General features: G+C 42.9%; 1 protein-coding gene across 1 annotated transcript in view; it reads left to right on the top strand.

Annotated features, from left to right (window-relative positions):
* The first annotated feature begins 224 nt into the window (after window positions 1–224).
* Window positions 225–22,551, top strand: part of RBM14 (RNA binding motif protein 14) — a 60,188-nt gene continuing 37,861 nt past the window's right edge. The window contains exons 1-3 of the mRNA XM_053719973.1: window positions 225–320; window positions 445–913; window positions 12,481–13,366. Of these exons, the coding sequence (XP_053575948.1) occupies window positions 583–913; window positions 12,481–13,366 (1,217 nt within the window). The 5' untranslated portion in view covers window positions 225–320; window positions 445–582. The remainder of the gene's footprint in view (window positions 321–444; window positions 914–12,480; window positions 13,367–22,551) is intronic.

Below are 22,551 nucleotides of genomic sequence, written 5' to 3'. Positions count from 1 at the left end.
TTGACATGTAAATTGACCTATAAACATGCAGGATTTTAACAGACGTGTCTATTATCCAACCCACATAGCAATCAGGCTGTTTTGAGTGACAGCTAGACTGACCTATAATAATGTTGCAAATAGGCGCGGCTTCCACCCTATCAGCGCAATCGTTAAACAAGAAGCGCTGTTTATGTTTTGATCTTAACCAATCACCGCGCAGTTAACATAAAGCAGAAGGACATTTAGATAACCGCCTTTTCCTTTAGTTACCGCAGCGGCACTTCCGGTGTTTCTGAGGTAAAAACAAAGCAGCGTAACTCGAATAAACATCTCTATAGGTAACTAATGGCGCCTGACATTTATTAAATAATAATCTGAGCTAAAATATAGCGAATTATGTCGTGTTAGTAAACGGTAACTACTCTGTCACGTTTCTTACTATTTTCTCTTACTTTTCAACAGGGTTCGCTAGTCACCTACGCCGACTTCGCCGAATTTATACCTTTTTTTGCGTTAACGTACCGCACTTTTTCGCCTTACCCGCCGAATCGTTCGCCGAACTTCGAGTGTATTTTTTTTTTATTCGCGCAGTGAAAAAAAATGAAGATTTTTATTGGTAACTTGGACGACCGCGCGAATCAGGAGGAGCTTACCAAGCTGTTCGAGCAGCACGGCACGGTGGTGAGCTGCGCCGTCATGAAGCAATACGCCTTCGTGCACATGCGGGATGAGGAGCGCGCCACGAGGGCAGTGCGGGAACTCAACGGACACATGCTGCACGGCAAGAAGATGGTGGTGGAGCTGTCCAAGCCCCGGCCCAACAACACCTGGAAGATCTTCATAGGGAATGTCAGCTCGGCCTGCCATGTAGCAGAACTGCGGGGCATGTTCGAGATGTACGGCCGGGTGGTGGAGTGCGACATTGTCAAAGGTAAGAGGGGGAGGGGGGACACAAGATGGCGGACTTGGAGTAAGTTTGTATCAGACCAGTAAGATAAAGTTTTAAATGTGCTGTTTGGCATCATTTTGTTTTAAGTTAGACATAGTAATGTTGTGTACTGGAATGAGTGGGTGTGATGGCGTTTGGGTGTAGCAGGATGATGGTGGTGGGGGGTTTGTAGTCTGTTGGGTGTAGCTGGTTGATGATGGTGGGGCTGCAGTCTGTTGGGTGTAGCTGGTTGATGATGGTGGGGCTGCAGTCTGTTGGGTGTAGCTGGTTGATGATGGTGGGGCTGCAGTCTGTTGGGTGTAGCTGGTTGATGATGGTGGGGCTGCAGTCTGTTGGGTGTAGCTGGTTGATGGTGGGGGCTGTAGACTGGTTGATGATGGTGGGGCTGCAGTCTGTTGGGTGTAGCTGGATGGTGATGGTGGGGGCTGTAGTCTGGTTGATGGTGGGGGCTGTAGTCTGGTTGATGGTGGGGCTGCAGTCTGTTGGGTGTAGCTGGATGGTGGTGGTGGTGGGGCTGCAGTCTGGTTGATGGTGGGGCTGCAGTCTGTTGGGTGTAGCTGGATGGTGGGGCTGCAGTCTGTTGGGTGTAGCTGGATGGTGGTGGCGGGGCTGCAGTCTGGTTGATGGTGGGGCTGCAGCCTGTTGGGTGTAGCTGGATGATGATGGTGGGGCTGCAGCCTGTTGGGTGTAGCTGGATGATGATGGTGGGGCTGCAGCCTGTTGGGTGTAGCTGGATGATGATGGTGGGGCTGCAGCCTGTTTGGGTGTAGCTGGATGATGGTGGTGGGGGTTGCAGCCTGTTTGGGTGTAGCTGGATGATGGTGGTGGGGGTTTCAGTCTGTTTGGGTGTAGCTGGATGATGGTGGTGGGGGTTGCAGTCTGTTTGGGTGTAGCTGGATGATGGTGGTGGGGGTTGCAGTCTGGGTGTAGCTGGATGATGGTGGTGGGGGTTGCAGTCTGGGTGTAGCTGGATGATGGTGGTGGGGGTTGCAGTCTGTTTGGGTGTAGCTGGATGATGGTGGTGGGGGTTGCAGTCTGGTTGATGGTGGTGGGGCTGTAGTCTGGTTGATGGTGGTGGGGCTGTAGTCTGGTTGATGGTGGTGGGGCTGTAGTCTGGTTGATGGTGGTGGGGCTGTAGTCTGGTTGATGGTGGTGGGGCTGTAGTCTGGTTGATGGTGGTGGGGCTGTAGTCTGGTTGATGGTGGTGGGGTTGCAGTCTGTTGGGTGTAGCTGGTTGATGGTGGGGGGTGTAGCTGGTTGATGGTGGGGCTGCAGTCTGTTGGGTGTAGCTGGTTGATGGTGGGGGGTGTAGCTGGTTGATGGTGGGGCTGCAGTCTGTTGGGTGTAGCTGGTTGATGATGGTGGGGCTGCAGTCTGTTGGGTGTAGCTGGTTGATGATGGTGGGGCTGCAGTCTGTTGGGTGTAGCTGGTTGATGATGGTGGGGCTGCAGTCTGTTGGGTGTAGCTGGTTGATGATGGTGGGGCTGCAGTCTGTTGGGTGTAGCTGGTTGATGATGGTGGGGCTGCAGTCTGTTGGGTGTAGCTGGTTGATGATGGTGGGGCTGCAGTCTGTTGGGTGTAGCTGGTTGATGATGGTGGGGCTGCAGTCTGTTGGGTGTAGATGATGGTGGGGCTGCAGTCTGTTGGGTGTAGATGATGGTGGGGCTGCAGTCTGTTGGGTGTAGATGATGGTGGGGCTGCAGTCTGTTGGGTGTAGATGATGGTGGGGCTGCAGTCTGTTGGGTGTAGATGATGGTGGGGCTGCAGTCTGTTGGGTGTAGATGATGGTGGGGCTGCAGTCTGTTGGGTGTAGATGATGGTGGGGCTGCAGTCTGTTGGGTGTAGATGATGGTGGGGCTGCAGTCTGTTGGGTGTTGATGATGGTGGGGCTGCAGTCTGTTGGGTGTAGATGATGGTGGGGCTGCAGTCTGTTGGGTGTAGATGATGGTGGGGCTGCAGTCTGTTGGGTGTAGATGATGGTGGGGCTGCAGTCTGTTGGGTGTAGATGATGGTGGGGCTGCAGTCTGTTGGGTGTAGATGATGGTGGGGCTGCAGTCTGTTGGGTGTAGATGATGGTGGGGCTGCAGTCTGTTGGGTGTAGATGATGGTGGGGCTGCAGTCTGTTGGGTGTTGATGATGGTGGGGCTGCAGTCTGTTGGGTGTAGCAGGATGATGGTGGGGCTGCAGTCTGTTGGGTGTAGCAGGATGATGGTGGGGTTGAGGTAAAATAGCATTTTGATTTTGCTGTCATGCATCATCTTGCCATAGTTTAGACCACTGGTTTTCAAACCTGTCCTCGAGCCTCCCCAACAGGCCAGGTTTTCAGGATTATCTTGTGTGAGAGCAGGTAAAATAACCATGGTTACTAATCAAATTATTTCACCTGTGCTCCAGTTCAGGATATCCACAAAATGTGGCCCGTTAGGGAGGACTGAGGGCAGTTTTGAAACCAGTGGTTTATAATTAGGTTGTGCACTAAAATAAGTAGGTGTGGCATTTTGGTGATGCAAGATGGTGGCTTAAAGTAAGTTGGATGTGTCAAGATGGTGGAATGAAGTCTGTTGGGTGCATTTACTGCAGTAGAATAGGAGTGATTCTGCACTATCTTGTTTAGTAGTTAGACGTAGTAAGGTTGCAGATTGAATTACGTTGGCTAATTGAGATTGGTTGAGTGTTGCAAGATGGTGGTGGACTTTTAAATACGCAAATGTTAATCATTTAAACATTCATAAAACCGGGCAGTTTTGTTCGCAGCAAGCTCCCCCCTAGGCATTTACTTGTGCTCTCTTGCACGGTAGTCACATGACACCTGACTAAAGCAGTGCACGATATAATGCTTAAACTTTCACAAAGTATTTGACATCCGCATGGAAACGAGCAAGCCTCTTGGCAACAAACCATAGCAGTATTTGCTGTCCCGTCCCTTGCTTGCATAAGTAATTATCCTCACATGCACACTTTATTTGATACCACAAGGTTTTATGGCACATTAAACCTTTTTTTTTTTTATAGACTGTTCATTTGTAAAATTACCATTTAGTAATGGTAAACATTGCGCTATTCTTCCGTCCGCATCTCATACATTTAGTTGATGGATGACAAATCCAGTTTCATCCAATTATTGTGTGTCCTCTTTGGTTTCCAGCTTGTGGGGCACGCAACAACTGGATTAAGCCGGATTAGTCATCCATCAACTAAAGTAGGAAATGCGGGCAGAGGAACAGCGTGATGTTTACCATCACTAAATGGTAGTTATTTTGCAAATTAGTATTACATTTATTTAAATCAATGAAAGTGCCCTATTTTTCTGAATGTTTTAAATACGCAAACTTTTCAATCACAAGGGACACATTTCAGTTCTGAATAGAAGCAATTAGGTAATACATGTATTAGCAAAAAATATTTCTAATAAAAGCTATAGCTGTTTCAAAAGTGTATTTAAGTATGCTCCATGCACTAGCATTTTAAACACAGTACTTACCCAGAGCCTAAGGTGCATGTACCATCTGGTAATGACCCATTTTGTTAATTGCTGTCATGATACAAGTCCCACTGGTGCTCTGAGCAGCTGCAGAATATAAAATGCTGGTGCACTGAGAATATATATCTATGCTTAACATGCGTAGACAAATGTTCACACTAAAACAGTGACCTGTTCTAGAAGCATTTTTTAGCAATATATGTAAATTTGTAAATATTGTTCTAATCAAAGATTTTATTTTATATGCATTTCAAATTTGACTGTAATGTCCCTTTAAGCCAAGTCTATTGGTATTTAGGTGTAGCATGGTTGTGGACTGAAGTATGTTAAGTGCATTGATATCCGCAACAGTAAAATAGGGTTGTGAGTCTTCTGTTTTGCACCATCTTGTCATATATTAGGCATATTAAGGTTGTGGACTTATATCTGTTGGATGTGTATTGGCATTGGTTTGGTGTGCAAGATGGCGGACTGAAGATGGTTGTGTGTTGCGATTAGTTGGATGCTGAAATATTTGTGGATTTAAGATGTGATGTATTGTCACACTTAGCTGCCCAGTTTATATGTTGGCATTTATTAGTAGTAACATGGCAGATTGGCATACAATGTACTAAGATTGTGAACTGAAATATTCTGGTGCAAAATAATAGTGGGCTTAGAAGTTGGGTGTAGTAAGATGGTGGACTGGAATAAGTCTGATGCATTGGTAGCTACTGAGAGTAGCAATATTACAGGTGTAGCAGAATGGTAGACTGGACTGTGTATTGATGGCTGGTTGGAGCAAGATGTAGTCTAGCATAAGTGGGTGTAATGCAGTGGTCGACAAATCTGTTTAAAATTTAGGAGCAAGGAAGAAAAATTAGGAGCCAGACATACTTTAAGGAGAAAGACAGTGGGATTTGTATATAGATCTATGAAAAATAACCTAAATTTTTAGGAGCCAGGGGTAAAATTCTAGGAGCCAGTGGCTACCAGGGTTTGTTGAGCCCTGGTGTAATGGCATTGGTGGGTTGCAGCAGCAGATAAAGTGTACAGTAGGTATGTAAACTTGTCATGCGTTTGTATGAATAAATGACATCTGGCCATGGGTAGCAGCATTACACTTTTCATGAGCCAGATTTATTAGTTTGAAGGTGCAACACACAAACGTGCAAATCCAGATTGTTGTGTGTTTGTACTTTCAAAAGAATAACTCTCGTTCCTTAAAGAACAGACTTCAGCTACCGTGTCTATTTTTCATCGGTCCCTACAAACTGAGTAAAGCATATACCTTGTGTTTTTGTTTGCTTAAACATGCTATGGAGGGTTAGGTTTGTGTCTAGTAACATCTATTTTTTTTTTTTTTTTGTATTAAAACAGAAGGGGTATCTTTAGTGATAATTTAGATATGTGCATTTGAAAGTTTCAGATACAACTCTCCCCCCCCCCCCAAGGAAAAAAAAAGCAGAAGGCAGCTGCTTGTGCTGTTCTGCTACTTTTGGAACCAAATTACTTATTCTATAACTGCAACACACTAGGCTTTGGATTTGCACAGATCTTAGTGTCTTGCAGTTTCACAAGAATAAATTACTGTGCCTCTGCCGCTTTCAGAAGTATCCAAAACCTCAGATTGCACACATCTAATGTGTATATATAGAAAGCTTAGTATCAGTTGAGGCTGTCACGATGGCAGTATTGACTAGTCACATTGGGTTATGAAGATGGCAGTGTTGACTAGTCACATTGGGTTATGGCAGAACTGACTGCATATGGGAGCATTAATTGTGTGGGATATGACATAGGTGTAGAAATAGTGGAATGTATCAGGTCATGGATGAAAAGTATCAGGTAAAGCCACCTCTTTACCGTGACTATGCAGGTTACCTGTTTAGGTAGTGACTTCTTTCAAATATTTTTCAAACCTTTCCTCAGGCCTCCCTAACAGGGCACATTATGAGGATATCTGAACTGGAGCACAGGTAAAATAACCATGTTTACTAATCAGCTGATTTTACCTGCTCTCATCAAAGGTAATCCTGGAATTCTGGCCTGATGGAGGCCTGGGGACAGATTTGAAAACCAGTGGTTTAAAGGGACAGTCTAGTCAGAATTTAAAGGAACATGAAACCCACATTTTCCTTTCATGATTTAGAAAGAGCATGCAATTTTAACCAGCTTTCTAATTTACTTATATTATCTAATTTGCTTTATTCTCTTGATATCCTTTGAAAGGCATACATATATATATATATATATATATTTTTTATATTTTGCTCTTTTATATCCACCCACCCCATGTGACTATAGGTACATCTGTAGGTCACCTGTATCTGCTTTTCTATAAAATGCTTAATTTATATAATGTATTTGTGCATGTTTTATTGGGGTAATGTTTGTTACTGTTAAGTCTCCCTAGAATGAGGTTGAGTATATGGTTTCCAAAATAAATGTGACAAAGCAAGTAATGATCTTTGTGTGAATGTTGTGTATAAATTATGCTTGCGTTTCTGCCATGAAATAATTTACATCTGTAGAAAATGGATATATTCTGTTTATCCTGCTTTAGTTTTTGTCCTTTGCCAGTCGATGCAAAGCAACTTGAGATTTTCTTCTGTACATACTCTCCTAACCAAATTAGGGCTGCAACAACTAATCAGTAAGATTGATCATAAAAATAGTTGTCAAGGACTCTCATTGAGTTAGTTGCATAGCATGAGCTGCTTAACTCTCAACTCCTGCACATGGAATATTTGCAAAAAAAATGTATTTATAAATTTAAATTGTTATCTTAATCAGCCGTTTTAATTGTATAGAAAAAATTATTTCTTTCTAATGACAGCGAGTCCACGGATCATCTAATTACTTTTGGGAATATCACTCCTGCCCAGCAGGAGACGGCAAAGAGCACCACAGCAAAGCTGTTAAATATCACCACCCTTCCCTCCAACCCCAGTCATTCTCTGCCTACTTTAGAAGTGTTTGAGTCTGGCGTCAGCTGTTTGGTACGGACGGTCGGGGTCTCCTGATTGGCTATTGTTGGCAACCTGACCTAACGCTGCACGCTCCAGTGGAAGCTGCAAGTCATACGGGCGACTGAGTGTCCCGTGCCGTTTTGTCTGGCACTCCGTTTGTGCCGCCCCGTTTGTGAGTCTCCATTACCTTGGGCTCTGGTTATTTCCTGTGGGGATACCTTTTTTTTTTTTTTTTTGTACCACACCATGTGGCGCCTCTTCTTCATTTCTTCATTTTAGATTGATATCGCTGGATCCCTTCCACATAAGAGTGCGGCCGTTCCTGTCTCCTTAAGTCACCTTTTTGCACGAGCGCACCTCCTGGGACTTTTTGGCATCCTTTTTCCTAATACTGAAATCCTGAGTAAGATTACTCAGACTTTATCTCTTTTTCCTATGGTCTATGTGAGGGAGAGGACCTCTCAAACCTAGTGAGTTGCCTTTTCTGTCGGGCAGGTTTATAAAGGTAAGTGCTAAGTTTATTTTTCTGGGGACCCAGGAAAATTGGCACTTTAATTATAATAATGGACACACAAATGACATTATCCTTGTGAGTTGGGGATTATGTTATGAGGGCAGTAATGGCAGGCACTGGGGACGAGGAGATGTGGCTCATGTGTTAGGTGTGTTTCACTACTCCCGACGGCGTTATTTTAGTCATTTGCCGACCCGCAGGTTTCATTTTGATATGCCCACAATGGGCGGAGATAGCTGAGTCGGCAATGTTTGTGTGCACTTTTTTTTTTTCCTGTCCCTTCATTTTCGGTGTTACGGAGAGCCGTGATAGCAGTTAAGTATTCCGATGGCAGGTAGGCACCTGAGCAAGGCTCAGCTGAGGTGTGGAGGTTGTCTCGTGTTTGTTTTAAAGATTTAAGATTTTTCTTGAAGCAAAATAAGAACTGTTACAGTTAACATTTAAAGAGACAGTAACGTTTTTTGTGGGGTAATTTCAAGTTAAAATATAGGGTTATCTAATTTTAATCTGCTCAATTGTGAATAAAGATGGACCAAGAGGCCCTGCAAGATGTTACATGTTCTTTGTTTTGATGCTAATGTGGAACCACCAATCCCTTTCTGTTCCTCGTGTATTGAGAGAACTTTACAGTTCAGGGATAGACTTTTTTTTTCTGAGCCAACATTGTCTGGGGCGGATGCTGTTCAGGAACCTTCTGACAATGTTCAAGATATGCAGCAGCTTTCTCCTCAAGTGTACAAAAATTTATCGTAAACACATCCAGTGCCCTGCGCTTCCTCTTACTCCATCTGGAGTTACGTTGCAAGACATCTCTTCCCTCATGTCCTCTGTGGTATCTGATGCGTTTTCCGCTTTTCCCGTGATGCAGGGAAAGCGCAAGAAGAAATGTAAGGAATCAGTAGATAAGGTTGCGGACACAGTTTTGGCTATTCCGAATGTTTCCTCCCAGAAGCCTGAGGAGGAAGATTCTTCGGTAGCATCTGAGGGTGAAAACTCAGTGTAATTCCTTTTGCTGGTACTGAAGTTGTATCTTTCAGATTTCAAGCTAGAACACCTCCGTTTGTTACTTAAGGAGGTTTTAGCTAGCCTGGACGACTGTCACTACTGTCGTAGTCTATCCTAAGAAGTTTAGTAAACTAAACAAATATTTTGATGTACCTTTCATGGTAGAGGTTTTTCCTGTACCAGATAGAGCTACAAAAATTATTGATAAGGAATGGGAGAGACCGGGTATCCCTTTTTTTCTCCATTCCCTATATTTAAGATGTTTCCTATAGCACTCTATAAAGGAGTCTTGGCAGATGGTACCCAAGGTGGAAGGGGCAATTTCCACTCTAGGTAAGAGGACTTCTATACCCATAGAAGATAGTTGTTCTTTTTAAAGACCTTTATGGACAAGAAATTAGAGGGGTTACTCAAGAAAATGTATGTGCAACAGGGGTTACAATGGCAACCGGCTGTGTGTAATGCTGCCGTGACTAGTGCGGCAGCATACTGGTTTGATGCGTTGTCTGATTCTATTCGGACAGATACTCCCATTGAAGAGATCCAGGATAGGATCAAGGCCCTTAAGTTGGCCAATTCCTTTATTACGAATGCTTCCCTACAGGTCGTTAAACCAGGAGCAATAATTTCCGGTTTTGCTATACTGGCCCGCAGAGCTTTATGGTTAAAAATCTTGGTCTGCGGATATGTCATCCAAGTCTAAGCTTTTGGCAATCTCTTACAGTTTCCTTTCGAAACTTCAAGGGTAAGCCTTCGTCTCCTTCCAAGCAGGAACAGTCCAAGCCTTCCTGGAGGCCCAACCAGTCTTGGAACAAGGGTAAACAATACAAGAAGCCCGCTATTGACTCAAAAGCATCATGAAGAGCCTGCCCCCGATCCGGGACTGGATCTTGTGGGGGGCAGGTTTTCCTTTTTTGCTCAGGCTTGGGTTCGGGGTGTTCAGGATCCCTGGGCGGTGGACATCGTGTTCCAGGTATACAAACTAGAGTTAAAGACCTTTCCTCCCAGGGGCAGGTTTCTGCTTTCAAGATTATCTGTAGACCAGATAAAAGAGAGGCGTTCTTACACTGAGACCTTCCCGACCTGAGAGTGATAGTTCCTGTCCCAATGCAGGAAAACGGGGTCTGGGGTTCTACTCCAATCTGTTTGTGGTTCCCAAAAAAGAGGCAACCTTCAGACCAATTTTAGACCTCAAGAGTCTAAACAAATTCCTCAGAGTGCTGTCCTTAAAAGATGGAAACTATTTGTTCCATTCTTCCCTTGGTTCAAGAAGGTCAATTTATGACAACGGTAGATTTAAAGGACCCGTACTTGCATGTTCCCATCCACAGGGACCATCACAAGTTTCTGAGGTTTACATTTCTAGACAAACACTTCCAGTTTGTGGCTCTTCCATTCGGCCTTGCCACAGCTCCCAGAATTTTCTCAAAGGTTCTGGGATCCCTGTTTGCGCTGCTTTAATTCTCAAATGGAGACAGCCAGAGCTGGATCTCATGGCATCTCAGCAGAATACCAAGCTTCCGAGGTCAAGGGATCCTCAGGCGGTAATGATAGACGCTCTGGCGGTACCTTGGAATTTCAGTTTTGCATACCCATTTCCCCTGTTCGCTTTCCTCCCTTGAGTTATTGCTCGAATCAGAGGGTGTCGGTGATCCTTGCAGGATCTGGTATGCAGACCTGGTGGAGATGTCATCTCGTCCACCTTTGAGACTTCCATTGAGAAAGGGCCTTCTACTTCAGGGGCCCTTCCTTCACCTAAACCCTAGTTTCTCTGAAGCTGACTGCTTGGAGATTGAATGCTTAATTTTATTTAAGCGTGGATTTTCAGAGTCGGTTATTGAGACCATGGTTCAGACTCGTAAGCCTGTTACTTGAAAGATTTACCATAAGATATGGCATAAATATCTGCATTGGTGGGAATCCAAAGGTTACTCTTGGAGTAGAGTTCGGATTCCCAGAGTTTTTTGTCTTTTCTCCAAGAGGGCTTGGAAAAGGGTTTATCAGCAAGCTCCCTAAAGGGTCAAATATCTGCCTTGTCTATTTTGTTACATAAACGTCTGGCTGATGTACCAGATGTGCAATCGTTCTGTCAGGCCTTGGTCAGAATCAGGCCTGTGTTTAAACCGGTTACTCCTTGGAGTCTTAATCTAGTTCTTAAAGTTTGAGCCTATGCATTCCTTAGATATTAAGTTGTTATCTTGGAAGGTTTTGTTTCTTGTTGCTATTTCTTCTGCTCGTAGAGTTTCAGAGCTCTCGGCATTACAGTATGAGCCTCCTTACCTTATTTTTCATTCGGATTAGGTCGTTTTGCGTACTAAGCTAGGGTTTCTCCCTAAATTGGTTTCAGATTGGAACATTAATCAGGAGATTGTTGTTCGTTCCTTGTGTCCTAACCCTTCTTCTCAGAAGGAACGTCTGCTGCACAATCTGTAGGTGGTGCGTGCATTGAAATTCTATTTGCAGGCTATTAAGGATTTTCATCAGTCTTCTGCTCTTTGTGGTTTTCTCTGTAAAATGTAAGGGACAGAAAGCTACGGCTACTTCGCTTTCTTTGTGGCTGAAGAGTAACATTCGCTTGGCCTATGAAACTGCTGGACAGAAGCCTCCTGAAAGAGTTATGGCTCATTCTACGAGGGCTGTTTCCTCTTCCTGGGCGTTTAAAAATTAAGCTTCTGTGGAACAGATTTGCAAGGTTGCAACTTGGTCCTTCACGCTTTTTCTAAATTCTATAAATTTGATACTTTTGCCTCGGCTGAGGCTTCCTTTGGGAGAAAGGTTCTTCAAGCAGTGGTGCCTTCCGTTTCGGTTCCCTGTATTGTCCCTCCCTATCATGTGTCCTCTAGCTTGGGTATTGATTCCTAATAGTAATTAGATGATCCGTGGACTCGCCGTGTCATTAGAAAGAAAACAAGAAATAAATTTATCAGGTAAGCATAAATTTTGACACAGTGAGTCCACGGCCCGCCCTGTTTTCTTAAGACAGGTTTTGTGGGTATGTTATAAACTTCAGACACCTTTGCACCTTGTTGCTTCCTTTCTCTCCTTTGCTTCGGTCGAATGACTGGGGTTGGAGGGAAGGGAGGTGATATTTAACAGCTTTGCTGTGGTGCTCTTTGCCGCCTCCTGGGCAGGAGTGATATTCCCAATAGTAATTGGATGATCCATGGACTCACCATGTCAAGAAAGAAATACATTTATCAGGTAAGCATTATATATATATATATATATATATATATATATATATATATATATATATATATATATATAAATTTTTGCACAATACACTGTGCAGGAGTTTATTGGAGTAAAGCGGCTAACGTCATGCATCTAAATAACTAATTGCAGGCCACCTAATTGATAATGAGATTCGTTGACAACTATTTTTATTATCAATTACCTATTAGCTGTTGCAGCCCTAATCTCAATTTGTTTATGCAGGGATAGAGCTGTTTTGTGTAACAATTCTTTGTAGTAATTTTTTTTTTTTTTTTTTTTTAGTTAATTAACTTGGGGTCTTGTAAACCTCAGTCATATTTACAGTGGTTGTGAATCGAAACCGTAAATGATTTAACACTATTTTTCTTTGCTACTTCATTAGACTTTGCATTCGTTCACATGGAGAGAGAAAGCGATGCTAGGGAGGCCATCGAACATCTGAATGGAAAAGAGATTAAAGGCAAACATATCAATGTTGAATTGTCTAACAAGATGCAGAGGTATACTGGTGGTGGCTCTCAAGATCGTCCACGAAGGCATTATGATTATAAAGAACCGCCACGGGAGCGAGCAGATGTTCACCACCATAGGAGAGCAGCAGACGCATCCTTTGCATCCAGTGCCATGTCATCTCCTTACGAGCGTAATGCATTAGATGCACCTAGTTATAGCTATGAAAGTCGTCCTCGCCAACCTTCTCCACTTTATTATACACGGGACAGGAGTCCCATGCGGCGGCGTTCACCTAGTAAGGCTGCTTATGCTGCTTCCCATGCATCCACAGTTTATGGGTCACGTGCTGCCCTGGATTCTGCATATGAGGACAAGGCGGCTGCTGCATTAGCTTCAGCCTATGAAAGACAGGCTTCGTCCCTGATCTCAGCCTATGCAGCAGCTTATGGGAATGGGTCTTCTTCGTATGAAGCACAGCGATCTGGTTATGGTACAGGTGCAGGAGACTCCTACAGCAGACAAGCAGCTGGCTCATATGGGATGCAAGGGTCCTCATCTTTGGACTATGGCTCTCAAGTCTCGGCTCTGGATTCGTCTTATGGCACCCAGACCTCAACCACTCCATACATGACTGAGGCATCTGTTACATCTCCATACAGGCTGCAGAGCTCTGCTTTTGGGGCATCTCAACAGGTGCCATATTCTAGTCTTTCAACAATGAAGACGAAATCTCCTATGTATGAACGAACTCGTCTCTCCCCTCCACGAAGTTCTGCATCAGACAGCTACAAAAAGCCCACTGATAGCCTTACTAGGTATGTAGGACCATACAGGCGTTAAGGGATATATGTTTGTTTCATTGTTGTAATAACTCTAAGCAGTGGGTCACACTTAATAGAAATTATTAGAAAAAATGTATTGATCACGTAAAACGGCTTATTGTTTTTGTTATTTTTTTGTTTGTTTTTTACCTTCATTTATGCAGTGTCGGTTACTTCCTGCCACAGCCCTACAATGCGGCTGTGGCAGGAACCAGATTAAATATTTTTCTTTGGAATTTTTTTAGTTGGCACCTATCTGCTAGCTGCAATTAGTTTATTGCCCATGTTCAGTATAGGGCTTTTGCAGCAGTCATATCACAGTGTAACCTAAGCTCTGTAATGGTAGCTTTTATCTAGCTATGGGGAGGGGCTACACTGAGAATGTCTAAGTGCTCACTTAGCAAGAAAACAAGGAAGTTGTTTGCATTTTAACACTGTTTACTTTGATTTTTCATATTCTTTTTTTTTTTACTAAAGCACTGTTTAGTATCCCCTTTTTAATTGCAGGGTAAGTTTTACTTCATAGCATAAAATAAAAAAACAGATTTATTAGTTTAAGATCCAATTTGCAGCTTTTGATATTAATTTAACCTTTTACTTAGTAAATGCACCTTGAAATATCATTTTCTTTCTAATGACACGGTGAGTCCACGGATCATCTAATTACTATTGGGAATATCACTCCTGCCCAGCAGGAGGCGGCAAAGAGCACCACAGCTTTTAAATATCACCTCCCTTCCCTCTAACCCCAGTCATTCTCTTTGCCTACGTTAGAGCAAGGAAGTGATAAAGTTAGGTGTTAGTAATAGATTTTTCAAGATTTTTTTTTTTTTTTTTAAGTAGTACAAGATTGTGCTGCTTTGTTCTGGGGTGTAGCCGTAGTCCATATCAGTCTCTTCAGTAGAGCAGTGGTGGCTTTAGAGCAATGGGAACTTGTGGGACATAATTCTCACTGCGCCTCCCATGTAATTTATGCTGCCCTAATCCTGATAGCCTGAGTGAGATTACTTGGTCTTTATCTTTTTCTCCACAGGGCTATGTGAGGGAGAGGACCTCTCAAACCTGGTGAGCTGCCTTGCTGTCTGGCAGATTTAATTTAAATAGTTTTTTATTATTACCCATAAAACATCAACAACATTACTGTGACAGAGAGAAAAACATGTATCAAGTTACACAAGTCCAACATGTGAGGGATCTCAAATTCCACAAGATATATGCACATATAACAGTTAGAAAAATGAATCGTTGTAGAAGGGACCTCCCACTGCAAAGTCTCTTAAGTGTCCAAAAGCATGGTGTCCCAAGTAGTTCTACAGAAAGATCCATAACTCAACCATCGAGGACCCATGCCAGCACAAGCTCTGTCATTGTCTGCTTAGCTATTGAATGGGCAATTGATTTTCAACACATGCTCCCTTAAAACTTCTTATCGGTTTCTCAGATAGTGAAATAGTCTCATAAGGGAGCATCTTTATATTGGGGCTAACAATGTTAAACATTTTTGATCACATCAACTGCTATAACTTAACTACAAACGTTAACTCTACTGATAACCTGGAACACAAAAAAATAAAAATAAAACAAAAAAAAGATTAAAAAAAAGGAAATAGTGTTTCATCACTCTGCCTTTATCTCCTATGTTATCTCAAGATATCTTGCTCATCTAGCCTCACTATTTGATATCCTATTCAAAGCTGTCAATTATCTCTTTATCAGCTCTATCTTGGCCTTGTTTGCCCTTCCTTCATCTTGCTGCATTCTCAACTGCTCTAGGTCTCCTGTATGTATTACTCTCCATTATCCAATAATACCAGATCTTTTGAAATTGAGTTTCTGTATTCTGTATAAATGCAGCTGACTCATACATCAAATACACCGAATGGATTCTAGCTAACACTTCTGACCACGATGGAATTTCAACCTTCCAATACTTAGCTATAGCTATTCTCGTCATGGTACATAAAATTCTAATGAAGGTGTTGATATGTTTAAGTCTCGGTATGTTTTCATGTAGCAGAGCCTGAGCAGAGGTGAGAGAAATCCTTTCATCTAATACCCTACTCAACAAAGAGGACAACTCGTTCCATACACTCCTAACCTTTGGACACTCCCACCACATGTGGATATATGATCCTCTATAGCAAAAGTTGGAACTCTCATTTCCCATACGGGCAGTCTTAATAGGTGTCAAGTACCATCTGTAGGATGTAGGATGTTTTAAGCACGTTTTCTCTGAGATCAGCACTGACAAGTCCCTTACTAGCCTGATGTAGAGTCTGAGTCCATTTATCTAGGTCCAATTCTTTATCTTAGTCTGTTTCCCACTGTAACATTAACCTAGTTTTGGTGTTGGCTCTCGTTTCTTGGATGGAGATGTAAATTCTAGAGATCGCTCTTTTGGACCTGGTAGTTGAAGTGCATAGTTGTTCTAACTCAGTTTGCCGATTACGAGCTATGTGTTGTGAGAGGTATGTCTTTATGGCTGAGGTTATCTGAAGGTATAAAAACCAGTGGAGTGGAAGAGGATCCAGTCTCTGCTGTAGCTGGGTGAAAGTCATTATCCTACCCTGAAGTTGCATGTCAGCCACCCTGTACAGCCCCTTGTTCTCCCATTTCTTAATGTGATGCCTAAACTCATGTATGATGTTCTTCAAGGGCCTTATCACTGTGTGTGTGGGGAGTAATATCCCTGTGTGACTCAATAGTTTCCACTGGTGTCTAGAATATTGTGTGGTTCAACCTGTGGTCACTATAGGTTTCATCCCACCAGAGTATATCATCTGGGTTCTCTTGTCCCGCCAATTCTGCTTCTAAGGCAGGCCAAAGCACTTCATTTTGCTTTCTACTTAGCATTGAGTCTTGGTCTAACCTTGCTGCTTTATAATAATCTAGTAAGTTTGGGGCCCCCACTCCTCCCAATTGCCTATGTCTATTTAGAATTTGACGAGGGATTCTCGGATGTTTGTTGTCTCTCAGGAAACTATGAATGTGTCTGTAAATTTACTATATCTGAGGTCACAATCTTAATTGGAAGCACCCTAAACAAATAAAGAATTCTGGGCAGAATCATCATCTTGACCACGGATAGTCTACCATACCACGAGAAACCTAGCTTTCCCCATTTTCTCAAATCCGATCTTATGGTTTTAAGCATCGGGCTATAGTTTGCCTCATATAACTTGGACGAGTGTGTTGTCAGTTTTATACCCAAGTAATTAAGCCCATTCGGCACCCATCTGAAATCAAAATTGGCCTCAATTAGTTTTATAGTGTTTTGCTAATGATAACGGGAGTGCCTCACACTTCTCTGCATTAATTTTGTAGCCTGATATCTGAGAAAATGAGTGTATTGCTTGGTAAACATGAGGGAGCGATACCAATGGCCTGGAGATAGTGAGCAGCACATCGTCAGCAAATAGAGTAATTTTGTGATTAAAAGTACCTACCTCCAGACCAGTTATATCTGGGCAGTTGCGTATATAGGCTGCCAATGGTTCAATACAGATGGCGAATAATAAGGGCGAAAGTGGGCATCCCTGTCTTGTTCCGTTTAGAATGGGTATATTATCTGATTGGTGTCCAATTGCCCTGACATGTGCTGTAGGTGACGAGTATAACCCTTTAATAGCTTGTAGAAATCTATCCTTGAAGCCAAGTTCTTTCAGCAGTGTTATCATATACCTCCAGTCAACCCTATCAAATGCCTTCTCCGCATCCAACGAAAGGATCAGAGAAGGCACTTTGTGGTCCCACAAAAAGTCTATAATAGATACCATTCTACGAATATTGTCTGGGGCTTCCCTATCCTTGATAAATCCTACCTGATCGGGGTGTATTATTCTAGGTAAAATATGTTTGTCTGTTGGCCAAAATTTTTGTTACCACTTTAAGATCCTGGTTGATTAGGGAGATTGGACGGTAGCTAGAACAAAGAGTAGGGTTCTTCCCTTGTTTTGGAATAACCACTATCTTAGCTCGTAGCAATTCTGGGGGTATCTCTCCTCCTTCCATAATGTGATTCGCAAACACCAATAAGTGGGGAATTAAGATGTCCTTGAACGCTTTATAATATTCCCCAGAGAATCCATCAGGCCCCGGAGCCTTACCAGGCTTAAGGTCCTTAATGGCTTTAATCACCTCTGCCTTTGTAATTTTGGAATTCAAAATTGTGTTGTCTTCGTCAGTGAGTGGTTGTAAATTTGCCTTTAGTAAGAAAGACCTAAACAGTTCTTGTGTTTCTAACATCTGTTGCACCTTTGTGCCATCGTATAAATCTCTATAAAACTGGGCAAATGCGTTAACAATTTCTTGAGGATGGGAGGTTAATCTCTGTCTGGCAGATTTAAGAGGTAAGTGCTGACTTATTCTGGGTCTGGGAAATAAAAGGATCTCAGATTTACTTGGGACATAAATCCTCATATAGATAGATTTATACAACAGCACTTTAGGCAGGCACTGGGGTGAGGAGATATATTAGGCTCAGTATGAGGTGGTTTTCACTGCTCCCGGCGGCTTAACTTTAGCATAAGATGCCGACCGGGAGTTTTCTTTTTGAGATGCCCACGATGGGTGGAGCTATGTAAGGCGGCAATTAGGGTTGGGCGCCACTTTCTCAGCACTTTCTGCTATTGGGAGGAATGAGAGTGTTATAAACAAATTCCTCAGTGTTAAGACATGCGTTAGGACCGGACAGCGGTTCATTATCAACTACAGCTGAGTTCCAGATCTTTTACTGAGGGGATTGTAGCCGGTGTCAGTAGGACAGGTAGGCACCTCAGCAAAGTTAAGCTGTTCTGCAGTATTTGTGTAGCTATTTAGCCCTCTCTGCATACAAAAATAAAAGTTGTTTTAAAATTTAAAGAGACAGTAACGTTTTTTTCTGTTTTAATTTTTATTAAAAAATGTAAGCTTTTTATTTGATTATTTCATCCATTGTGAGTCAGAATGGACCAAGAGGACCTGCAAAATGTCCCTTGTAATTTGTTTTGATGCCAATGTGGAACCACCAATCCCTTTCTGTTCATCCTGTATTGAGAGAACTTAAAATTATAGGGATAGACTTTTTTCAGAGACGAACTTTTCTAAGGCGGATGCTGTTAAAGAGTCTGACAATGTTCAATATATGCCGCAACTTTCTCCTCAAGTGTCCCAAATTTTATCGCCCACACATGCAGTGCCTTGCGCTTCCTCTCAAACTCCACCTGGAGTTACCTTGCAAGACCTCTCTTCCCTAATGTCATCGGCTTTTCCCACGCCGCAGGGAAAGCGCAAGAGGAAATATATTCAATCAGTGAATAAGGTTGCTGATACAGTAGTGGCTATTCTGAATGTTTCTTCCCAGAAACCTGAAGAGGAAGATACTTCGGTAGTATCTGAGGAAATCTCAGACTCGGTGTGTAATACCTTTATCTGATACTGAAGTTGTTTGTTTCAGGTTTAAGCTTGAACACCTCCATTTGTTACTTAAGGAGGTTTTAGCTACCCTGGACGACTCTGACACTACCGTCGTAGTCAATCCTAAAAAGTCCAGTAAACTAAACAAGTATTTTGACGTGCCATCCATGGTGTAAGTATTTTCTGTACCAGATAGGGCTACAGAGATTTAGATTTCTAAGGTTTGCTTGTCTAGACAAACACTTCCAGTTTGTGGCTCTTCCATTTGGCCTTGCCACAGCTCCTAGAATTTTCTCAAAGGTTCTGGGATCCCTGCTGGCAGTGCTCAGATTGCGGGGCATTGCAGTGGCACCTTATCTGGACGACATTCTGGTTCAAACGCCTTTTCAACAAGCAAGATCACACACGGAAATGTTATCTTTCCTGCAGTCTCACGGATAGAAGGTAAATTTGGAATAGAGTTCCTTAGTTCCAACTACAAGGGTAGTTTTCTTGGGAACCATAATAGATTCCTTATCAATGAAAATTTTTCTGACAAGTCAGGAAATCAAAGATTTTCGATTCTTAAATAAGCACTTCAATCTTCTCCTCGGCCGTCAGTGGCTCAGTGCATAGAGGTAATTGTGCTGATGGTAGCGGCAATAGACATCATCCCGTTCGCCCGTTTCCACCTCAGACCTCTGCAGTTAAGCATGCTCAGGTAGTGGAATGGAGATTATGCGGATCTGTTTCTGCGATTACAGCAGGAGACAAGGGATTCTCTACTTTGTTGGTTGTCTCAGGATCATCTCTCCCAGGGAACCTGCTTTCACAGACCCTCTTGGGTGATTAACAGACGCCAGCCTTCTGGGATGGGGAACAGTCTGGGGCTCCCTAAAGGCTCAGGGAACATGGACTCGGTCGGAGGCTGTTCTACCCATTAACATTCTAGAGCTGAGGGCTATCTTCAATGCTCTTCTGGCCTGGCCTCAGTTAGCCTCGGCCCGGTTCATCAGGTTCCAGTCGGACAATATAACCTCAATGGCGGTCTGTCGGCGATCCACATTCCAGGAGTGAACTGGGAGATGGACTTCCTAAGCAGACAGACATTTCACCCGGGGGAGTGGAAACTCCATCCGGAAGTGTTTTCCAGCCTGATTCTCAAATGGGGTCAGCCGGAATTGGATCTCATGGCATCTCGGCAGAATGCCGAGGTACTGGGTCAAGGGACCTTCAGGCTGTACTGATAGACGCTCTGGCGGTACCTTGGAATTTCAGTCTTGCATACCTTTTTCCTCCATTTGTTCTTCTACCTCGAGTCATTGATCAAATCAAGCAGGAGTGGGCGTCGGTGATCCTCATTGCACCGGCGTGGCCTCGCAGGACTTGGTATGCAGACCTGGTGGACATGTCATCTCTTCCACCTTTGAGACTTCCGTTGAGGAAAAACCTTCAAGTGCCCTTCCTTTGTCTAGTTTCTCTGAAGCTGACTGTTTGGAGATTGAACGCTTAATTTTATCTAAGCGTGGTTTTTCTGATCAGGTCATTGAGAGACTATGATTCAGGCTCGTAAACCTGTGACTAGAAAGATTTACCCTAAGATATGGTGTAAATATCTATATGGTGTGAATCCAAGGGCTACTCATTGAGTAGAGTTAGGATTCCTAGAATTCTGTTCTTTCTCCAAAAAGGTTTGGAGAAGGGTTTATCAGCAAGATCCCTAAAGGGTCAAATTATCTGCCTTGTCTATTTTGTTACATAAACGTCTGGCGGACGTACCAGACGTGCAATCGTTTTGTCAGTATCAGGCCTGTATTCAAACCAGTTACTTCACCCTGGAGTTTTAATTTAGTTCTTCAAGGCGCCTCTGTTTGAGCCGATGCATTCCTTAGATATTAAGTTATCTTGAAAAGTTTTTTGTTTCTTGTTGCTATTTCATCTGCTCGTAGAGTGTCAGAGGTCTCGGCATTACAGTATGAGTCTCCTTACCTTTTTCATTCGGATAAGGTGGTTTTACGTACTAAATTAGGGTTTCTCCCTAAAGTAGTTTCAGACCCGGAACATTCCTTCCTTGTATCCGAATCCTTCTCAAAAGGAACGGCTTCTGCACAATCTAGACGTGGTACGTGCATTAAAATTCTATTTGCAGGCGACTAAGGATTTTAGTCAGTATCTATTTGTGGTTTCCTCTGGGAAACGTAAGGGACAGAAAGCTACGGCTACTTCTTTCTTTATGGCTGAAGAGTATCATTCGCTTTGCCTATGAAACTGCTGGACAGCAGCCACCTGATGGAGTTACGGCTCATTCTACGAGGACTGTTTCCTCTTCCTGGGCATTCAAAAATGAAGCTTCTGTGGAACAGATTTGCAAGGCTGCAACTTGGTCTTCTCTTCACACTTTTTCAAAATTCTATAAATTTGACACACTTGCCTCGGCTGAGGCCGCTTTTGGGAGAAAGGTTCTTCAAGCAGTTGTGCCTTCCGTTTAGGTTCCCCGTCTTATCCCTCCCTTATCTGTGTCCTCTAGCTTGGGTATTGATTCCCAATAGTAATTAGATGATCCGTGGACTCATTGTGTCATTAGAAGGAAAACAAAATTTATGCTTACCTGATAAATTTATTAATTTCTTGACACAATGAGTCCACGGCCCGCTCTGTTAAGACAGGTTGTTGGTATGTTATAAACTTAAGACACTTGCACCTTGTTGCTTCCTTTCTTTTTTACTTCGGTTGAATGACTGAGGGAAGGGAGGTGATATTTAAAGGGACACTGAACCCAAATTTTTTCTTTTGTGATTCAGATAGAGCATGAATTTTTAAGCAACTTTCTAATTTACTGCTATTATCAATTTTTCTTTATTCTCTTGGTATCTTTATTTGAAATGCAAGAATCTAAATGTAGATGCCGGCCCATTTTTGGTGAACAACCTGGGTTGTCCTTGCTGATTGGTGGAAAAATCCACCAATCAAAGTGCTGTACAGAGTTCTTAACCCAAAAAAGCTTAGATGGCTTTTATTTCAAATAAAGATAGCAAGAGAACGAAGAAAAATTTGATAATAGGAGTAAATTAGAAAGTTGCTTAAAATTGCATGCTCTATCTTAATCACAAAAGAGAAAAATTGGGTTCAGTGTCCCTTTAAAAGCTTTGGTGCTCTTTGCCGCCTCTTGCTGGGCAGGAGTGATATTCCCAATAGTAATTAGATGTTTTTGTTCGATGTATAAACCGCTTGCGTTTGCGAATTTGTTTAACCCCTTAAAGATTGATAATCCCTTTATTACCCGTTCCCCAGTTTTGCATAACCAACACCGCTATATAAATATAGTTTTCTTTCCAATGGCATGGAGAGTCCACAAATCTATTATATTTCTAGTGGGAATTCAACTTCTGGTCACCAGGAGGAGGCAAAGAACACCCCAGCAGAGCTGTTAATTATCACTCCTGCTTCCCATTAACCTCTACTCAATCTTTGCCTTGTAGATCAGAAGGATGTGTGAAGATGGTGTCTAAAGATATTAGATAAAGATATCTGGCTGAGAAGTGTTATTTGGTTGGCTTATGCGACAGCTTGACAACAGCCTCCTGAGAGAATTACGGCTCATTCCACTAGAGCGGTCTCTTCTTCCTGGGCCTTCAAAAAATGAGGCTTCTGTGGAAAAAATCTGCAAGGCGACTCTTGGTCTTTGTATACTTTTTCCAAATTCGATACTTTTGCCTCAGCTGAGGCTTCTTTTGGGAGGAAAGTTCTTCAAACAGTGGTGCCTTCTGTTTAGGTCCGCCTGTCTTGTTCTCCCTTCCATTCTGAGT

This window comes from Bombina bombina, chromosome 7 (assembly GCF_027579735.1).
Source record: "Bombina bombina isolate aBomBom1 chromosome 7, aBomBom1.pri, whole genome shotgun sequence".
Classification (NCBI taxonomy): Eukaryota; Metazoa; Chordata; class Amphibia; order Anura; family Bombinatoridae; genus Bombina; species Bombina bombina.
Note: the sequence above shows the minus strand (reverse complement) of the source record. Positions and strands in the feature narration are given on the sequence as shown.